At 47.2% G+C, this 21,300-nt stretch overlaps 2 protein-coding genes across 2 annotated transcripts in view; one reads left to right on the forward strand and one right to left on the reverse strand.

Annotated features, from left to right (window-relative positions):
- LOC135808257 (inositol polyphosphate-4-phosphatase type I A-like) overlaps positions 1–6,069 on the forward strand; it is a 35,893-nt gene extending 29,824 nt beyond the window's left edge. The window contains exons 29-36 of the mRNA XM_065321423.1: positions 75–198; positions 841–908; positions 1,400–1,452; positions 2,243–2,398; positions 2,777–2,865; positions 3,112–3,227; positions 3,802–3,956; positions 4,973–6,069. Of these exons, the coding sequence (XP_065177495.1) occupies positions 75–198; positions 841–908; positions 1,400–1,452; positions 2,243–2,398; positions 2,777–2,865; positions 3,112–3,227; positions 3,802–3,956; positions 4,973–5,108 (897 nt within the window). The 3' untranslated portion in view covers positions 5,109–6,069. The remainder of the gene's footprint in view (positions 1–74; positions 199–840; positions 909–1,399; positions 1,453–2,242; positions 2,399–2,776; positions 2,866–3,111; positions 3,228–3,801; positions 3,957–4,972) is intronic.
- Positions 6,070–6,125: 56 nt separating this feature from the next.
- LOC135808258 (sodium/hydrogen exchanger 6-like) lies at positions 6,126–20,878 on the reverse strand. The gene is made up of 16 exons (XM_065321424.1): positions 20,375–20,878; positions 18,673–18,863; positions 16,574–16,651; positions 15,916–15,992; positions 15,454–15,563; positions 15,048–15,153; positions 14,546–14,681; positions 13,914–14,019; positions 12,071–12,159; positions 11,630–11,743; positions 11,146–11,257; positions 10,536–10,689; positions 10,226–10,277; positions 9,652–9,752; positions 8,788–8,890; positions 6,126–7,443 (listed from the first exon to the last, which is right to left on the reverse strand). Exons 1-16 carry the CDS (start codon positions 20,631–20,633, stop codon positions 7,255–7,257), a joined length of 1,977 nt encoding a protein of 658 aa, XP_065177496.1. The 5' UTR covers positions 20,634–20,878; the 3' UTR covers positions 6,126–7,254.
- Between the last annotated feature and the right edge of the window lie 422 nt (positions 20,879–21,300).

A 21,300-nucleotide genomic window follows, 5' to 3' on the forward strand; every position in this document is an offset into this window, starting at 1 on the left:
TCGGTGTTGTTCTGGTGTCCAGTCACGTTCGGTGCATTCTTGTGTCTGTGGCTCGCTTTCTGTTTGTCGCCTAGCTGTCGGCGTTGGTCACATCCTTCTGCACCACGCTGTGGAGTAACATATCCAACAAGGTGTTCCTCAGGCTGCTGCAGGATGTAGGATTCTTGGCACACTTTGAAAGCCTGCTCAGCACGCATGGTATGGAGTAGAAGCAATCAGATATTTATAGCCTTGGCGGAGATTTCTTGCTTTGATTAACTTAAGTTGGGTTGAGGCACAAGGGGCATCTGTAGTTCCTATTTCCACCACGGCTGTCTGTGCTAGCACCCCGGCGCTGGTGTATGGTGTTCACAGCAGCTTTGTAATGCTCTCTGATTTGAAGAAGTGAATCTTATCACGATGACCAACGACAACGGTAGCAACAACAGTAACGACAACGACAACAACAACAACAACAACAACAACAACAACAACAACAACAACAACAGCAACAACAAGAATTCTCTTATTGGCCACAGGTCATCGTGAGAATAAAAGACTTTTTTTTTAAAAGACAGCCACAACAATGGCATATACTGCCATAGATTTGTTTTACACACTTTCTCTACTGCTCTTACTCAGTAACATCAGTGTGTTCAACAAACATGCCCGGCGCCCTGCCTGTGGAACCTCACCTGAACTTTGTGAAAGTCTCTCTTTCCTCTTGCCACAGGGTCTTCTGTGTGTTTTGTGTGTTTCCTGGATATGCATGTACATACCGTGGTGCTGTGTGTCTTCCTCGTGTGTGTGTGTGTGTGTGTGTGTGTGCGTGTGCGTGCGTGCATGCGTGCGTGTGTACAGGTGATGAGATGGGTATGATAGAGGATATGTGGTTTGCTGTTCGTCAGCTGAACAATGTCAAGCTACACGTGAGTCACCAGTACTTGATCTATACTCTACTTGGTGGGTGGGTGTGGAAGTGTACGTGGGTGGGTGGGTGTGTATGTGTGTGTGCGCGCTCGTGTGCGCGCGCGCGCGTGTGTGTGTGTGTGTATGTGTGTGTGCATGCATGTGTGCCTGTGTACGTGTGCGTCCCCGCGTGCGTGTGTGTGTGTGTGTGTGTGTGTACATGTGTCGGTATGGGCAATGCTACCCATGCCATGCTGACAGCTTCTCACTATCCCTGGTCGCAAGTAACAAGGCAAGGGACATTGTAGCGCCCTGCATTCTGGATAACACTGAGCCGGCATGCTGGAGCACTGGTAGGGTAGGGTATTCAGCGATCCATGCCAGCACGGCTGCGTTCAAGTGTGCTGTGAGGTGCGGTGATTAGTGTTGGCCCAGTCTCATCTTTCTTCAGTCCTGCAAGCTTACAAATTACAAGCAAAGTAATTATTTGTGTGTTTGTGCTGCTGCTCAGATTGTGTGTGTAGATAATGGTGACTTGGGAGAGCCTGAAGTGTCTGGCACTCGGTAAGGTGCTGTCATACATCCAGTGTGTTGCTACTTGTGTGTGTGTGTGTGTGTGTGTGTGTGCGTGTGTGCGTGTGCGTGTGTGCGTGTGTGTGTGTGTGTGTGCATGCGTGCGCGCGCGTGAGTGTGTGCGTGCATGCGTGTGATGTGTGTTAGCCATTTATTATTCATTTACAATGCTATGTGGGTTGTTCCGGGCATTAGCGGCCATCATGAGTTCTCTTGGGAACAGAGACGAAAATTTGCTTCGCTTACATTTAAATTGCGACATAGGGTGCAGGTTGGTCTGTGACATAGGGTGTATGTTGGTCTGTGACATGTTCATGATTGAACAGGGGCTGTTTGTGGTAAGTTACCTGTGCTGCAGAACTGCATATAACCTGGATTGACTTTCATTGGAAATATATACACAGAACTGAACAGTACGTGTAGTTACACATGATGCAGATCAGATATGGATGGTGTGCTTTGAAAGAGATACCTGTGCACTGCCAATGTGCATTTGGCAACTACCGTATTCTCCAGAGTAACGTTATAAGCCGCACTTCAAACTCTTGCAATTCACCCCAGAAAGTCAGCGCGGCTTAACTTATACTACGATGGTCTAATGAATGAATGGTGATATACTTGGTAGATCACGGTCTGTATTTCGTGACAACAAATCTGAGTGCAGCTTTTACTCCAGTGCGACAATACGGTACTGATGTTTGTGTCTGTGTGTTGTACGTATGCGTGTGTGCCTTCCTGCATGGTCTCTGTCCTGCACCGTCTCCACCTTGCATGGTTTCAGCTGGGATATGCATGTGAATGTACCACTGCAAGAGTCGCTGTTCGAGGAACTGCCCGCTGTGCTGCGTAACGGGGACGACATACGAGTGCGAGCCGTCCTCTTCACACAGGGTATCAACGAGGCGCAGACACTGGCCGACCTGAATTTTGTCTCACAGTAAGCTCTTGATTGTAATAGGGTTGTTGATCATTCGTATCAATGTTGCTGTTGCTGCTGCTGCTGCTGCTGCTGTTGCTGCTGCTGTTGCTGTTGCTGTTGCTGTTGCTGTTGCTGTTGCTGTTGCTGTTGCTGTTGTTGTTGTTGTTGGTGGTGGTGGTGGTGGTGGTGGTGGTGGCGGTGGTGGCGGTGGTGGTATGTGTGTGAGAGAGAGAGAGAGAGGGGGGGGGGGGTAAGATCTCTTGGCTTAGTTTTCTGAAAGTTGAAAAATCAACAATACATTCAGTCTATACTGCTGTGAGCACTTTAAAAAGACTGCTACTTGATCCTGGTGCTGCATGTGTTTTTTTTGTGATTCGTTGCCCTTGCTGCCTGCAGGTCCCACATTCAATCTGACATCAACCAGGGAAGTTACCCGATCATGGCTGAGTTTGTACAGTCGTATCGTGCTCTGTGTGTCGACATTGGTAAGCAGCGAGTTTATCTGATTTGCCGAACGCTGCCTGAATGTTTGAACATGGCTTCCTTTCCTACGATGCTCAGTCCCTACACATTGCAACAGTGCAATAGTTCCTGGCAGTCCATTGCATATCAGTATGTTCACTACAGTGCACTCTGTGATGCAGATAGCGAGTGCACACCATTGGGTATAGCTTCATTTTAGCCCAAGGTTTTCATTCCTCTTTGTGCTGTGTTCGCTCCTCTTCTGGCAGGCTCAGCCAAGCTAGCTGTTGAGGCATCGGTCCTTCCACCTTTGCTGGATCAACTGGAGGATGCTGTCAAGTCTACGAAATCAAAGAACGTTGAAATACTACGGTTGTCTGAGGAGGTGAGGGATGCGAGTGTTAAGAGCAGCCAGTCCGGCGGTGCAACTACTCGCATACAGCAGCCAGCCCAGCGGTGCAACTACTCGCATACATATTCACATGTGCTGAGGTGTTTGTGAAATAGTTTGTGTAGGTGCCTGGGTAAGAGGTCCCAGTATGCCGTTGCCATACTGCCTGGGCGCCTGTTCACCAAACCAGCAGCATGTGTATGTGACTATGTAGCCTTTACCCTAACAGGTCATGTGTGTACAGCAAGATAGATGCTTTCGTTTGTCAACTTGTGCGGTGCTTCAAATCTTTGCTTTCACAATGGCCTGTGGCCAATGAGAGTATTGTTGCTGTTGCTGTTTTGAATTCTTTATTCTCACGATGGCACCATCGCCAATAAGAGAGCTGTTGTTGTTGTTGTTGTTGTTGTTGTTGTTGTTGTTGTTGTTGTTGTTGTTGTTGTTGTTGTTGTTGTTGTTGTTGTTGTTGTTGTTGTTGTTGTTGTTGTTGTTGTTGTTGTTGTTGTTGTTGTTGTTGTTGTTGTTGTTGTTGTTGTTGATGTTGTTGTTGTTGTTGTTGTCGTCGTAGATAAGCCATCGTATCTTTGCCGGTCGTCTGACCAGCTGTAAGAGTGCCAAGGACCGCACAGCCATGGCAGTTACCCTGGAGCAGTGTCACATACTGCTACGTGATCACGGCCTGCTGCACTCCGACTTCCAGCAAGCGCTGGATAGCATGCGAAGGTTAGTACCAGTACATGTGCACGCATCCACAGCCATTGTCTGCTCACTGGCATCTCCTCTGACACCATCTACTAGAAAGTACAGTAGTGCCAAGTGCCGAAACACCAGGGGCCTGCAACACAGCGTAGGTCGTTCTTATTTTTTATGTACTAGAGTGTATGCGCAGTCGAGCTACTCACGGTGTATGATTCGCTAAACTGTGTTTGGTGAAATGCTAGCCTGTTCGTTCCTGAGCGCTCTGTCCTTCGGCGCCCAACCGCACTGTATTTCAGTACTAACAGTTACCACTCGTATTTTCTTTACCACAGTCTGCTCAGTAGATCAGGAACACAATGATGAAGTATGTGAAGCGTGTGGTGCCACCTTACTTAGCCCTGGACATTGGACGTCACTCACAAGACTGGTGCATTCGATTTTGACTTGCTGCTCTAAACGGAAATCCTAGTGCGGACTGGGAGTACAGATATGCAGTTCACACCGTCCAGAACTAGTTAACTAGGAAGAGGCCGGAAGCAGAGCGTGCGCAAATATGGATCTTAAACAAGGCAGACTGTAGGCAGACTGTAGGCAGACTGTACCTTGACAACATGACGACAAGTGTACATGACGTACGGCTAACTAAACAGAGTGTACATGACGTACGGCTAACTAAACACAGTGTACATGACGTACGGGTAACTAAACAGAGTGTACATGACGTACGGCTAACTAAACAGAGTGTACATGACGTACGGGTAACTAAACACAGTGTACATGACGTACGGCTAACTAAACAGAGTGTACACATAGATTGGCACTAACACAAAAGCGAAAGACAACAGCGGGAATGTGCGTAAATTTGTTTGATCAAGAGAGTCACGACAGTTGTTGTCGTTATTGCTGCTGCTGCTGTTGCTGCTGTTGTTGTTGCTGCTGCTGCTGTTGTTGTCGTTGTTTTTGTTGCTGCTGCTGCTGCTGTTGTCGTTGTTGTTGTTGTTGCTGCTGTTGCTGCTGCTGTTGGTGCCGTTGTTGTTCAGCCGAGGCACACGTCTGCAGAACTGCATGAAGAACATTGGCCATCGGCAGTACGCATTCAACAGCTTCCAGTTGAAATGTATTCCGGCACTCTACTGTCCGCCTGCGGGTACCTTTGGCAAGCGTGTACAAGGCTGACTGGAGTGTGTTCGGGTACCTTTGGCAAGCGTGTACCAGGCTGACTGGTGTGTGTTCGGGTACCTTTGGCAAGCGCGTACAAGGCTGACTGGAATGTGTTCGGGTACCTTTGGCAAGCGTGTACAAGGCTGACTGGAGTGTGTCCGGGTACCTTTGGCAAGCGCGTACAAGGCTGACTGGAGTGTGTTCAGTGACACACCGGACACAACACTAGACGCGTGACATTCGGCAGCCTTCCACGGCGTACAATGAACGGTGAGTATTGCTCTGATCCAAGGTTCTGCTGCTAAGTATCTGCTGGAGGCCGAGCCCGAGTAATGCACGTGCAAACACGAATGACAAGCAAACTATAAAACTACCACAACTAAATTAGTGCGACCCAGCAGATGACATCCTCTATATTATGATTTCTGGCAATTTGTGGCGTTTTGGTTATTCTCTGCCTTGAATACCTATGCATGTGTTAGGGTTGCTATGTGTTATGTTGCCTTGATATGACTATCAATGGGTTGCTATGTGTTATGTTGCCTTGATATGACTATCAATTGTGTAAACACAACCAAGTCAGTTAGCATTTCTGTCCTACTAATGACTCATCACCCACTTGCCATTTTCTTGACCCGTAAATTAAGTTATTTTTTTCACCGACACCGAATGGTGATACAGTAATTGGATTTACTTAGGATTTGGCAAACAATTTGTTTAGGCTGCCCTGGAATTTTTAATTTTTTAATATCACTTGCAACAAGTGCTTGTAGTGCTTTCACTGTTATTCCTTGATGTCCCACAACACGAATTTCACTTGACTAGCTCTTATTCTTTTTTACGCTTTCAAATTACCCTGCTGTTATTGTTATTCTCCTTTCTTTTGTCAATTGTTGTAAGTGTTTCTGGTCTTGTCTAGGTCATATCAAAAATCTAATAATTATTGTGATGTGGTGAGGTTGTCCTGTTACACAAATCCCTCCATTGGCCTTGCCTGAGCCACACACACACTAGCTGGGACTCAGATCCGCCTAATTTACTTACTGTAGTACTGGGTCACTTGCCGGCTCGTAGGCTGACCACAAAGCTGTCAGAACAAGTCATAGCTAGATGCAGGGGGGGGGGGGGGGGATAAGCATCAAACTGGGTGGTAAGTGGGGAGAGGGGTGGACAAAATCAAAAAGTGGGTGATGCCACGAGATGAAACTCTGAAAACAGGGAAGAAGGCAAGCTTCTCCAGAAGCAGAAATCACGAAATGTACAGCAAATACTGAACAAAATTTGTACAAGATTGATACGAACGAAAAGCGTGAACAAAAAAACAGCTATAAATATACAGACAGTATAAAACTGCTGTTGACTGACAGCAGTATTCGTATGAACAAAAAGAAAAAATTAGGTAGTACCCTGAAGGCGCCGACACAGCAGCAGCGGCTGCTCAACCGCACAGGGGTTGCCAACAGAAGGGGGGGGGGAAGCAGGATGGCCAGCTAGCAGAACTCGTGCGCACGGGCTCCACGGAGAGAAGATGCAAATAAATAGAAAAATCCTCGTTCGCAGTAGCAGTATCTGGCACTATGGGGTTGTGTACGGGGTTATACAGGACACTAGCATATTATTTTATACACGACACTAGCATATTATTTTAAACTGAAAATGGCAAACGCCGATGTAAAGCTGTACAGGCACGTACACGAGACTGCGTTGGCAGGTTGGACATCAGTCGGCCATCAGTCAGCCCCGCCATTCAATCAAAACAGTGATGTGTAAATCGAAAAGACACTCAAAGCAATACGCGTACTTACTACCGGTTGAGGAGTGATCTCTCTCCGGCAAATTCGAACATTCAAGTAAATAGGAATCTCTAGGAAGTCATGATAGTCGTCACATAAAGTGACATCATCATCTCTAGGATGACATCATCACCACTAGGATGACATGATCATCTCCAGGATGACATCATCTCCAGCTCCGCAGCACTCGAGCACAACTGAACAGGCACTGGCATCCCAATATGCAACAGCAGCAGCAGCAGCAGCACGTCAGGACAAAGCTGACAATGCCAATGGGAAGCTTATCTCAGTAAGTGTAGCCACTGGACACATAGCACTGAACAAAAACAAATATTTCCTAACTAATTTTGGTGGGTAGCAGCCATGCCTCATGCTGAAGCTTCAGTGGTGATCATCAACTCTTCTTCCTGGTTGCCGCCACCAAGATCAGCATCCAAGTTGCTGTCATCATCGTGGAAGGAGAGCTGAGCTGGTCCAGTCAGACTCTGCATGTCCAGGTCTTCAGCACCTTCATTCATGTAGGACGTAGCGACATGATCATCATCCGATGTCGTAGACTATATGGGCACAGCACACACAACAATATACAAAGCGGACAATATTTGCGTTTATTAATTTTAATCATGAAGTTGGTTGCTCCAACGAGGAGCACACACGGTGTGCTCCTCGTTGGAGCAACCAACTTCATGACTATTACCGCCGAAGTTCTAAGTTCGTATTAATTTTAACTTCGCACATTAAACTGGAACTAGGCTCAATAACATAAAGGCGAATATGGAAGGAAAGAAGCAAAGGAGGAAAGGAAATAAATTGACAGGAAGACAGAAGAAGAAAATCAGACGTTGTGGACAGGATTAGCATCAGAGCCTGTATGCGGATTGATTTAATACCGTATTTACGCAAGAGCCCACACTTTGTACTCAAGCACTGTCTTCTTTTGTCTTAACAAAATCTTTTTTCTGGGAGATGAGCCTGGAATGGTGTACAAGAAGGTTACTACAAATACACTATCCCAGAACTGGTGATACATCGCCTGATCCACTACATGTAATCGAGCCTGGTTCGCAATTTCAACCTACCGGGTGTACTAGTATTGTATTCAAGCAAGGTCCACCACTATTTGAGCATGGCATGGCCTGCTGCTGCTGTTATAGTCTCAGCAAGACAGTACATGTACAGTGCTGCTCGGTGAAATCCGATGGCAAGAGTCAGGTTTGTGCCTTGCACCATTTCGCAGGTCTAGGGCTGTGCAACACCCGGCCGGCACCCGGCCGGCACGTGCTGGATCGATTCGATCAGATTTCATGGAGCACTACTGTAGTATATAGATATGCATGTAGACCTCTGGTGAGTCTCTACTACCAAGAGTCCATAATCCCCCAGAGTGCGCAACTTCACTGATCAGATCTGGGACGGCGAAATCAGTGTTGCACGTAACCATGCTTATATGCACCACTGATATTTTTGCCAGGCTTGTATGCACGCTTCTACGCGCGACACGCGTAGATCTACCACTGACTACCGGTATGGCGGCAGTTTTACTATGCACCGTACATAGCGCATGCGCTCTCGACCTACCCGATCCGCGCTTGCATAGAAGCCAGGCTTCTACGCGCGACAGGCTTATGTGCATTTGACCCGTTTGATTTTCAGGCTTCTATCAGCGATGTGCTTGTATGCAAACCCGGCTTTTATCCGCGACTTTACGGTACGTCATTTTTTGGGTCAGACTTCCGTAAGCATGGTTTGCATACAAGCCTGATGCAGAAAGCGGCTTATGTGCTTATAAGCCCGGCTTTTATCCGCGACTTTACGGTACATCACGGATTACACCGTCGCACAACCCCATCCCAGGCGGTTGCGCACTCTGTGGGATTATGGACTGTTGCTAGTATACTTACAGTTGGCTTGGGTGCAGTGAGAAGACGAGCTAGCCAGTGCAACCGGTGGGGAAAGATCTCCGTCAACGGCGGACCACGGCTCGTGAAAATTGGTCTCACAAACCTGCACACAGGGAAGCGCAGAACGAAAAGAGAATGTATCAGTTAGCTGTCTGCAAGAGAAAGGCAGAAGTGAAGAGAAAGGAACAGCTGCTACGGGGGAACTGGACCTGTAGAATACTTTGAACTGGACCTGTAGAATACTTTGAACTGGACCTGTAGAATACTTTGTGTTGTACATCACGACATTGTACTACACAGTACACAGCGTCCTCAACGCATTATCTTTAGTTTGATAACAGCGGTTGCATTTAAGCCACCGGCCACCAGCAGCAGCAGAAAACTGACACAGACAGTACATGTACAGCGTCAGGGAATAATTTAACCGGTATCGCATCGCAGTTTGCTATGCAATTCTTCTGAGGTGCGAAGCAATTCCAGAAATGTGTTGCATAAAACCGCGATAATGGTAGATTTTTCACTGTACCCTATGCTGCACAGTGTACATGCCAGGTGTGTCCTTACTCCTTAGGGATGAAATAGATGCACACAAAGCTTCAAAAGTACTCAGCTATGCATCCTGGCACCAGGCTGGGTTTGCAACTAAGGTGTTACAGTGTACTTGTGGTCTGAGCTTGCACTCTGATCAGCTCTCCAGAAGGACAATGTTGTCACTTAAGTAAGTGTTAAAGAAAATTGCTACGCAAAGTTTTCTAATTGCTATTCAAGTTCGATTCTGCGTAGCAAAATTGCTATGCAAAAAATCGAAAGTAAATTATTCCCTGAGCGTTTACAGCGCACACATGCCGATGTGTCTGTACCCACCTTCTGTCCATTCCAGTCCATGCACGGATAACACCCGTTGGTGCGTGGCGGCCTGTCCGCGATGGCATCTGATACAGGTCACTGCGCTGCTGCTCAGAATCCTGCATACCGGGACATACGGGAACACACATACACACACACACACACACACACACACATGATCCTGGTAAACACTGCCATTACGGTCACGTGTCTCCTTGCGGGGCCGACAACATGGAAACTACGAGCGACCATGTTCAATTGGCACGACGAGAGAGCTATCTCTGGCAGCCATGGATTTGGAATCCACGAGTAAAGCGGCAGCACCGACCACAGGCCCAACAGTGGGCCTTGCAACAGGAGAGGGCGAGCCGAACACGCGGCGGCGGACACACACACACACACACTCACGGGGCGCGCGCACACATGATGAAAAGCGAACGCCAAGCAGGCAGCTGGTACACCGGAGGATTGACACGCGCTGTCATGCATACCCAAAAGGCACAACACAAACACATACATAATTAAGTTATGTACTTCGAAGTACATGTTGTGCATCATGCACACAACAAGAGCTCTGACTCAGTGTACGTACGGGTTTCTCCAGCTCGAGGATGTCACGGTCCTGTTCCGGTGTAACATGAATACTACACACAGAGCACAGAATGCACACAGGGCACACAACGCACACAGCAGAATGTGTTGAAGGGAACCTTGCGGGAATATACTCCGCCACGATGCAACATCACTGACAATCTGGTTGTACATTGGTTCTTGAGCAGGCAGGTAGATGAACAGGGTCGTGTTTGGGGCGCGGCAACACATGATGAACTCGGATGTTGAGCCAGTGTAATCATGGATAAAAGGAAGGACACAAATGTTACGAGAGTTCCATTCTGACTTACTCAATCTTGAGGTACTGCAGTGCTATCTGTGTGGTGCCACCATTGACAAAGACAGTGATGAAGACAATCACCAGTGTTGTCGTCAAGAACAACTGGCGCACTTCAGAGCCCGTGTTCCGAATAGCCAGGGCAAACGCAATGGCTCCACGCAAACCTGCACAGTAGGGGAGGACACGCAACCAACCCACCACACAATGCAATACCACACATGAGAATGGATGTAGAACTACGGCATGCACATGTACTGGCAAATGAAATCCAGATCCTCTTTCGGTGTGTGGTGTACACAGAGCAGGTGTGTGGGTGTGCTGGATTTCATTGAGCAGCACTGTACTTTCAGTGCTGACAACAGCACTGAGTCTGTGTAAGCGGCTCATGGAGATCGTGGCAGAGAGGCTCAGCAATGACTTGACACAGCAGTAGAAACTTGTCAATGATTGCAGAGTGCCAGAGGATCTAAGCAGTGTAAGCACACTACTCACAGGGACAACAGCAAAGTAAAAATCCTAAAGTGGATTGAAAAGCTAGTGCTAACACATTATGCTGGTAGCACACTGACAGCAAGCTTCAAGGCATCAAGTGTAACACACAGTTGGATTATCCGCCTCACCAGCAAAGATCATCATAGCTTGGAACTTCCTGGGAATCTTAGTGCGACGCTTGAGGTTGGCAACGAAGGAGAGAGGGATGACGTTGACTATGCGACCAAGGGTAATGGCCAGCTGCAAGGACACAAACACACACACACACACACACACACACACACACATACACACACATACACACACATACACACACACACATACACACACACACATACACACACGCACATACACACACGCACGCACAAACGTACACACATACACACACAGTAAGGCAAACAAACATGACGCTACCTACTACCATGGGTCAGTGACTTCAGTCGTGTGTCCACCACTAGTACTCAGCAGTAGCCCAGACACATACCAACAGACCCCGGTTCTAGCCAATATCTAGCCACAATAATAAACTGTTAAAAAGAGACGAAGGGAAGAACGAAAGATAGAGCAGATTTAGGGAGAGAGAAACACTTCACGAACAACATAGAAACTTACGAAAGAGAAGAGAATGAATCCATAGTTCCACTGGTGGTAGCGGAAGGAGAACAGAGCCAGTCCCATGTACACAAAGACAAAGTTCTCCGCCAGGAAGTTGAGAAGCTCAAAGAACTGCAAAAGATACCGGACACAGTGCATAAACATGTAAAGGCAACAAACAAGCTCAGTTCAAACGCGTCACTTGCAGCTGTTCGATCAACACCTAGGAGCAAGGGAAAGCCAACAAGCAGTCTCCCACTTTATCCTGAACCATTCAAGTGAAAAGGGAATTTTCATACAAGACATTCTTCTTGGTCGCACTTTGGCTTTACTCCAGTAGGGGAAAGAAGGAACAAAGCCCCAGACAAATGGATTTACTGGAGAAAGGTTAGCAAACACACACACACACACACACACACACACACACACACACACACAGAAGACATGCTGGAACCTTACCTCCTTGGTGCGAGTACGCGACTCTGGCGACAAGTTGAAGTAGGTATAGTGAGCCTGTGTGATGCCGCAGAACAGCACCGCCACTATACCTACATTTGTACATACACATACACACACACACACACACGCACAATTCTTACACATTGCCTCAGGAGCTTCAGAGGATGCAGCGGGAACCCGAAAGCAAAAGCAACAAATCGACGACCGGCTGGCAAGCACACCACAAATAAGTGGTCAATGTGTACTTGTGCTGAGAGAAAGGGTCGTGACCAGCACAAAACATAAAGAGGACAGCAGTACCAAAAGCACCAGCAGCTGCACTAGCAACAGCAGCACCACTAGCACCAGCACCACCACCAGCACCACAGCAGCAAAGGCAAGCAGGAACTAGTCACCATCACCACCAGCATGCAACAAATGGACAGACTCAGTGGAGCCATACAGAGAAGAAAATGTCATGAAAACATCTCCACCAAGAGAAGCAGGGCAAAGAAGAACTGGCAAGAAGAGAGAACAACAAATTTATAGTGCAGCCTGCCAGGCGGGCATGAACAAGGCGATACATGTAGCACACACACACAACATAGCGCCGTATCACCATCACAGACAATCGCACAACTTGTGAGAAGTGCCAACACAGACTGCTCAAGGGGAAGCATCACCAGTTGCATTTGAAACACAATCAAATTTGCATAGCAACACCAGAACTGCCAGGCAGAGACCCGCCATTAGCGCCAGCGTTAACAGGCAGGGATCAGTGTCACAAGGCAGGGATTAGCGCTACCAGACAGATCAGCATCACAAGGCAGGGATTAGCACTAGCAGGCAGAGATCAGGATTAACATCTTGAGTAGCACTAACACTGAAGCCCAGGGCAGGGGGGGGGGGGGTGCTTAGCAAGCAACACTAGCACATCTATAGCACTACTATTCAGCGTGGCATTCAGGAACAGAACACTAGCCAATCTTTACCTACACAAGACTGAAAAGTCTATTCACATACATGCTGCACAACAGCACAACAGCACACAGTATACAGCACACAGTATACAGCACACAGTATACAGCACACAGTATACAGCACACAGCACACAGTATACAGCACACATTTTTTTTAGATTAACATCTTGAGTAGCACTAACACTGAAGCCCAGGGCAGGGGGGGGGGGGGGTGCTTAGCAAGCAACACTAGCACATCTATAGCACTACTATTCAGCGTGGCATTCAGGAACAGAACACTAGCCAATCTTTACCTACACAAGACTGAAAAGTCTATTCACATACATGCTGCACAACAGCACAACAGCACACAGTATACAGCACACAGTATACAGCACACAGTATACAGCACACAGTATACAGCACACAGCACACAGTATACAGCACACAGTATACAGCACACAGTATACAGCACACAGTATACAGCACACAGTATACAGCACACAGTATACAGCACACAGTATACAGCACACAGTATACAGCACACAGTATACAGCACACAGTATACAGCACACAGTATACAGCACACAGTATACAGCACACAGTATACAGCACACAGTATACAGCACACAGTATACAGTATACAGCACACAGTATACAGCACACAGTATACAGCACAACAGCACAACAGCACACAGTATACAGTATACAGCACAACAGCACAACAGCACACAGTATATAGTATACAGCACAACAGCACACAGTATACAGTATACAGCACAACAGCACAACAGCACACAGTATACAGTATACAGCACACGCACAGAGAACATCACACACTCCAGTCACGCCTAAACAATCTATCCAAAGTGCTATGAGAGGCCGATAAACCACTACCCCCATACCTGTTAAATCAGCCGCCTCGGCGATCAGGTAGGCAGCATAGGAGACCAGAGCGAAGAAACCACTCTCCATCAGTGGGTACTCCTTGATCTTGGTCAACTTGGTGAAGTGCACGCACACAAATACTCAGTCAAGGATGCATCAACAGGAGGTCATGAGCACAACACACATACATAGCGTACATACAGTAGAGTATATTGCCCCTGGTCTGCACTATTTAGCACCATCATGGAATGAAGACATACAGTAGTTTCATGTCAGTGTCATGTGACTGCAATCGTGTAGAAAGTGTTCACGGCAACATGTGGACAGTGGAAATAACATGGCCGCCATCATGTGACCCACTGGTGCAGGGATTGACTGCAGTTGGAACCCAACATGGCTGACATAATCCCCACTGGTGCAGGGATTGACTGCAGTTGGAGCCCAACATGATAGTCCAGCATGGTCATGAGCTGCATGTGTAACAACCCTACTGCTACAGAAGGAGAGAAAGCCGTGTCACATCTGAGTTTCTATCAGCCACCATTCAAAATGCCGCAGTAGCAACCTCAACCCGTCCCAACAAGGACCAAAGAACAAAAAGCCAGTAGACTATGTCACATATACTCGTAGCTTGGCATGAGGAGGATATCAAAGCACAGATGAGCCCAATCACCACACCAATGGCAAAGGAACCGACAAACACACCGATGAAGATGCCAATAGACTTGAAGACAGCTGCCACTTCAAACGTACTATCATTTGTTGGGGAGTACTCCGAGATAGATCTGAAATAAAAAAATGAAAGAAGGAAAAGCAGGTGTCAAGGTTGGGTTCTGGCCTGACAAGAATAGTCATACAGGTGTTTAGTATACATGACATATGTGTGACATGAGCAATAAAACAAAGGTGCTCAGGTCACAAGCCATGTGAGACCCTGCCACAATGTCAAAATGAATGCGCTTGCCCCACTCCTAATGCTCTCTCTCTCTCTCTCTCTCTCTCTCTCTCTCTCTCTCTCTCTCTCTCTCTCTCTCTCCATGCACGGGCACAGGCACACACACATACATACACACACAGGCACACACACACACACACACACACACCAGCAGCAGCAGTAGCAACAGCAATGACATAATCATCGCCTAACATACCTGAAAAGCACAATGGCTACAGCATCGTTCATGACACTCTCACCAAACACCATGGCAAAGAGATCAACGTCGACATGCAGGTCATGGAAGATAGCAAGTACAGTCACTATACAGCAAGTAACATTAAGAACACATGAAACACACACAAACAAGAATAGGATAAATGCCACGTTCATGCAGGAAGTAAGTTCAACTCGTTCCGCAGACATGGCCGCCCTTCTAGGATCAAAGGTGTGAAAAGACCAGAATTACATGACAGTCACAACGAACACTCTGTTATTGTTGTTGGCATAAGTACACACATGTCCTACAAACACTTTGTGCATGGCAGTGGGAAAAGTGTGCAATGTACATTGCGCACTGATGGTGAACATCTGTGAGTTACTAGTAGGTTGCGAGATCTGACCTGGGTCGGTAGCAGAGATGAGAGCTCCAAACAGCAAGCATTCCACCAGGTTGTCTGTACCAATAGGTAATACTTCCCAGCCAGTCTTGGTGTAACCATACATCATCAGTCTGTATAGGCACAGAGGGAGAGAGAGAGAGAGAGAGAGAGAGAGAGAGAGAGAGAGAGAGAGAGAGAGAGAGAGAGAGAGAGAGAGAGAGAGAGAGAATGAGAGAGAGAGGGAGAGAGAGAGAGAGAGACGCGCGCGCACACACAAACAAACACACACACACACACACACACAGAAAGAGATAGAGCGACAGAGAGCAGTGAACACAGTTGCCAACAAGTAACAGTACTGTTCAGAGTGTTATCCACACCGGCATAAAGACTCTACCTCCTCCCTCCTCGCACTGTTTGTGGAGGCAAACCCTGCCCACCAACCTACACAAAAAACAGCAACCTCATATGGGAAAAACTTACCCAATCACGAAGCAAGATATTGTTGTACCAGCAAAGGCATAGATAAGAATAGCTCCGATGTTCCGGAAGAAGTATTTCTGCATAGATGCACACACAGAAAAGGAAGATCTAAGGTTGGGACTACGTGAATTGTTCTACGGACCTGAACGTGGCCGCTTCTTCTTGCCCAACTTGTTACGCGGAAAACATTCTCACAAAATACTGCTGTTGAATAGACAAACTCTGACCGCCACCAGCAATTAAACGTGTGTGTCTCCGTGTCCGTGTGTGTGTGTGTGTGTGAGGTCACCTCGCAAGGATGGACGACACTAGGTTGCCAAAGCAGATCCTGTTTGTGGAGGGCACCAACACGCGGCCCGCCATGGACCCAAGCGTCGTTGGAGAGATGTGGCAGCTTCAGACCTGCGTGCGACCGGTATCCCGGAGGCGCAATGGTACCAACATGTTCAGGACTGGAGGTACTGACGCGAGCTCAGCCATTAAAAGCCACCAAGCCAGCCCCAACCAAGAGAATATGTCTGGCTCATTCCAACCCTAATTGAGAAATGGACAATGGGTTGCTGTTTCTGATCACATAATCCACCATCAGCGATCATGTTGACAGTTACATTACTAGTACCAGCTGACCTATGACATCATAGGTGACATCATCACTTACACGTCTCATATCATAGCCAGCATAGAAGATGATCGGCGGCAACAGCACAAAGAAGAACGTTTCGGGGTCGAACAGCAGCTGCAGAAAAACAAATACCACATGCACGCACACAAACAATCAATACACCAATATGTCCCAATCCCTTCCACAAGTGAGAAATACAAGTAAGTACAAGAATCTGAGCAAGTACAGTAAAACCTGTAACTAAAGACCACCGTGACCAGCCTGGTACTACAGTAAAACCTGTAACTAAAGACCACCGTGACCAGCCTGGTACTACAGTAAAACCTGTAACTAAAGACCACCGTGACCAGCCTGGTACTACAGTAAAACCTGTAACTAAAGACCACCGTGACCAGCCTGGTACTACAGTAAAACCTGTAACTAAAGACCACCGTGACCAGCCTGGTACTACAGTAAAACCTGTAACTAAAGACCACCGTGACCAGCCTGGTACTACAGTAAAACCTGTAACTAAAGACCACCGTGACCAGCCTGGTACTACAGTAAAACCTGTAACTAAAGACCACCGCGGCCAGCCTGGTACTACAGTAAAACCTGTAACTAAAGACCACCGTGACCAGCCTGGTACTACAGTAAAACCTGTAACTAAAGACCACCGCGACCAGCCTGGTACTACAGTAAAACCTGTAACTAAAGACCACCGCGACCAGCCTGGTACTACAGTAAAACCTGTAACTAAAGACCACCGCGACCAGCCTGGTACTACAGTAAAACCTGTAACTAAAGACCACCGCGACCAGCCTGGTACTACAGTAAAACCTGTAACTAAAGACCACCGCGACCAGCGACCAGCCTGGTACTACAGTAAAACCTGTAAGTAAAGACCACCGTGACTAGCGACCAGCCTGGTACTACAGTAAAACCTGTAACGAAAGACCACCGTGACTAGCGACCAGCCTGGTACTACAGTAAAACCTGTAACGAAAGACTACCGTGACTAGCGACCAGCCTGGTACTACAGTAAAACCTGTAACGAAAGACCACCGTGACTAGCGACCAGCCTGGTACTACAGTAAAACCTGTAAGTAAAGATCACCGTGACTAGCGACCAGCCTGGTACTACAGTAAAACCTGTAACGAAAGACCACCGTGACTAGCGACCAGCCTGGTACTACAGTAAAACCTGTAACGAAAGACCACCGTGACTAGCGACCAGCCTGCTACTACAGTAAAACCTGTAACGAAAGACTACCGTGACTAGCGACCAGCCTGGTACTACAGACCACTTGGCCAGGCACAGACGGTCTCACATTCATGTATGGTTGTGCGGTGCAAACCTCTAACTAAGGACCACCTGCCACTAAAGACCGCATTCTCTGGCCCCACGGGGTGGTCGTTAGTCACAGGTTTTACTGTATTGAGACAGAGATGGTCCACACTCCAGCCGCACTGCATGCACGCTGCACTTGAATCACAACCCCTCCCCATCCATCGCAACCTGTACATGACTCATAAACACCGCCTCGCTGCCGGTGGTGACATTCAATTTTTCTCAGACTTTTCCCGTTTCCGTCTTTCCCTCAAACCAATGAATACTATCACAACAATATAGAATACCAACAGCAGCAGCAGAAGGAGCAGCAGCAGAAGGAGCAGCAGCAGAAGGAGCAGCAGCAGTAGCAGAAGGAGCAGCAGCAACAGCAGGAGCAACAGCAGGAGCAGCAGCAACAGCAGCAGCAACAGCAGCAGCAACAGCAGCAGCAGAAGGAGCAGCAGCAGAAGGAGCAGCAGCAGCAGCAGTAGCAGCAATGTCAGCAGGAAGATTAGCAGCAGCACATAACAGGAACAGCATCATCACTACAGTCAGACCTCGCTTATCACGTCCTCTTTTATCCGGATCCCTCGCCATCCGGAAAAAACCATTGGTTACCAATTTACAGCATATGCCATGCATACATACAGTATGTGTGTTCGATTATCCGGTTCCCTCGCCTATCCGGATATTTTTGTGGAAAACGGATGTGTGCGGTTAAGCGAGGTCTGACTGTACCATCATCACCACTAGCAGCAGTACTACTAGCAGCAGCAGCAGTACCAGCAGTACAGTTATGAGTTATGAAGGCCGTCCTACTTACTGTGCTCTCGTAAGTACCGCCAGACCTATCCGTGAAGAGTCTCTCCGACAGGCTATAGCGATACGTGTTATTGCTATACTCCAGGAAGAGCTTGGTCGGGGCAGACTCATTGTGTGGTGGCTCTCCACAGGTCTGTGTTACCACTGGCTCACCACTGCTGCTGTACTTCACGATTACTCCAACCAGAATACCTAGTGCACAAAGGGCCATACATGAGTAATACATGTGAGTACGCTGGGATCAGGGATGCACTGTTCAACACCACAGACGACCATGCCCAGGTGGCTGTGTGGGGTGTTCGCGGTACAAATTACGTCATTGAGCTTATTGTATGCGTATGAGGTGGTGGCTAGGAGAACTAACCAGTGGAAAGACAACATGCAGGACTGTAGCACAGCGATTCAGGTGGTCCGGCCAGATGGGATACCGGTACTTGACCGGAAATGAATAATTCTTACTGATGAAAACCACATTCACACGAATCGGTCAGTCAACTCTTCGAAATAAGGGCTGGCCATGGCCTGACCGGGTGCTACGGCCCTGCAACGACCCACTGTATGTATGTAGTAGACACACAAAGGATAAATAGTATCTATAATAGACTAGTACTTCAGAAATTGCACTGATGTGAATTATTGAAAGAAACACTACCAATCCACAACCAACTGACACCGATTCGTTTTGACAGTAATTTCTTCTCCAGAATTCATCCGTGACCACTTCTGGTAGATGGGTAGCGAGAATGAATGAAGCAGCTCACAGCTCACTCAAAGCTATGAATAACATAATACCGTAGTGTCTTGTATCAAAGCATGTCTCATATAGAAGCCTGTTTTGAATAAAAGCCTGATTTTCAAGACATACTGTGGGTACACAAGCCTGGTTTTAGTGTTGACATACATAGAAATACCTGTCTTGTATAGAAGCCTGCAAAATCCCCCCCCCCCCCCAAAAAAGTCATAATATTATAGGCCGCGGCTTTTATACACGACTTTACGGTATGCACAGTCATAATATTTGTACATGTACATACATACAGTCAACTTCGCTTATAACGACACTCAGCAGGGCATCAGAAAAGTGTCCTTATTCGCGAAGTGTCGTTATACCCGAAGTCTCATTATATGTATAACAGTTGGATGGGGCTTTGCTCTGGGCATGGAAATTCTGTTGTTATTCGCGAATTGTCGTTATATCCGCAGTCGTTATTAGCGAAGTTGACTGTACATCGTCATTGGAACAGTTTGTTGACTCTAGGAACGTTTTCTTGTGATGGTCGTCAGTTAGAGTACATGACTGAGTGTTAGACAAAGATGATCAGGGTATAAATTATAGTACCATCACTTTCCTCGTCAGCTTGTTATTTAATAATTATTAATCCCTGATCATCTTTGTCCACCACTCAGCGATGTACACTAACTGACGACCATCGCAAGAAAACGTTCTTAGAGTCAACAAACTGTTCCAATGATGATGATGTGTGTATAATGCATGCACATGTACATGTACATGTATATTGACTGCACACAAATATTCAAACACTGTACTTGTAGTTTTATAGAATTATTTCTTTCTCAAGAGCTCTTACTAATACTACTGTCTCAGTAACAGCTTACAAGGGTGAAAAGCTCAACTATGCGATTACCTCGCGTAATATTTACACCTATTTTCCGATACTGCCCGTCGATCATCAAGACCTTACCGTATATGAGTGAAAATCCAGTCTCGTGCAGAATTCGGAAATTCTTCACTTTGAAGAGCCAAATTGTCAGCACAATCAAGATCAGCAGGAACACCATGAGCAGCAGACTCAAGCTGTTTCGCTTGTGTATTTCCTCCACCTCACGAGCATTGTCACCCTCGTACTCAAGAGATTTCTTCAAGGCAGACTCCTCTATGCCCCGAGCTGTGTCCACAATCATCACTGCCGCCAAGAGCAGAAAAACCAGGATTCTCCCCATCACTGAGTATGGTCCAGTAGAATTTACAAACAAATTCTAAAACCACCAATAATCGTTATGGAGAAGAATGTGCTTGAAGTGTACGGAGCAGCCCTTGAAGCAACAGAGCACTACGAATCAAACCTGGAGCTAAGTAGTTGGAGAAGAAAACTAAACAGCCAACAGCTTCCTCGCAGATGCTCAGGACTGCTGTTGCAAGAGTCCGTGAACTCGTAGTCGGAGATTTCTTCGACGAAAAATGCCCGGCCTCCAGATATCTTGCCTTGTGCCTGACGTATACCATGGTATACCAGTATACCAGGTATACGCGTAGCCCATGCATGGTAGATCTACATGCTTGCATGCAGCTGCATCAGGCATGTATCAGATCATGCATGCACACATATCTACTTCTTTTTTTTTGTAGCTCTCTGCGCTGCACAGTCTGTGCACACGTACACAGTCACTGCATTCGATCCTGCACGCGCACGCACTGTCGATCCTGCACGCGCGCTCGATCGATCGTGCGACGCGACACGGAAATAATTAAAAAATCTATCCGAAAAGCTCAGATTTCGCATTTTTTCAAAATACATGACTTTTTTAGGACTTCGAACAGCTGTGATCAGTGACCATAGCGACTATACGTCTTGGCAACGCTTTGATCACAAGCAGGGAGTAGTAAAAT

The sequence above is a fragment of the Sycon ciliatum genome, chromosome 2 (genome assembly GCF_964019385.1).
Source record: "Sycon ciliatum chromosome 2, ocSycCili1.1, whole genome shotgun sequence".
Lineage (NCBI taxonomy): Eukaryota > Metazoa > Porifera > Calcarea > Leucosolenida > Sycettidae > Sycon > Sycon ciliatum.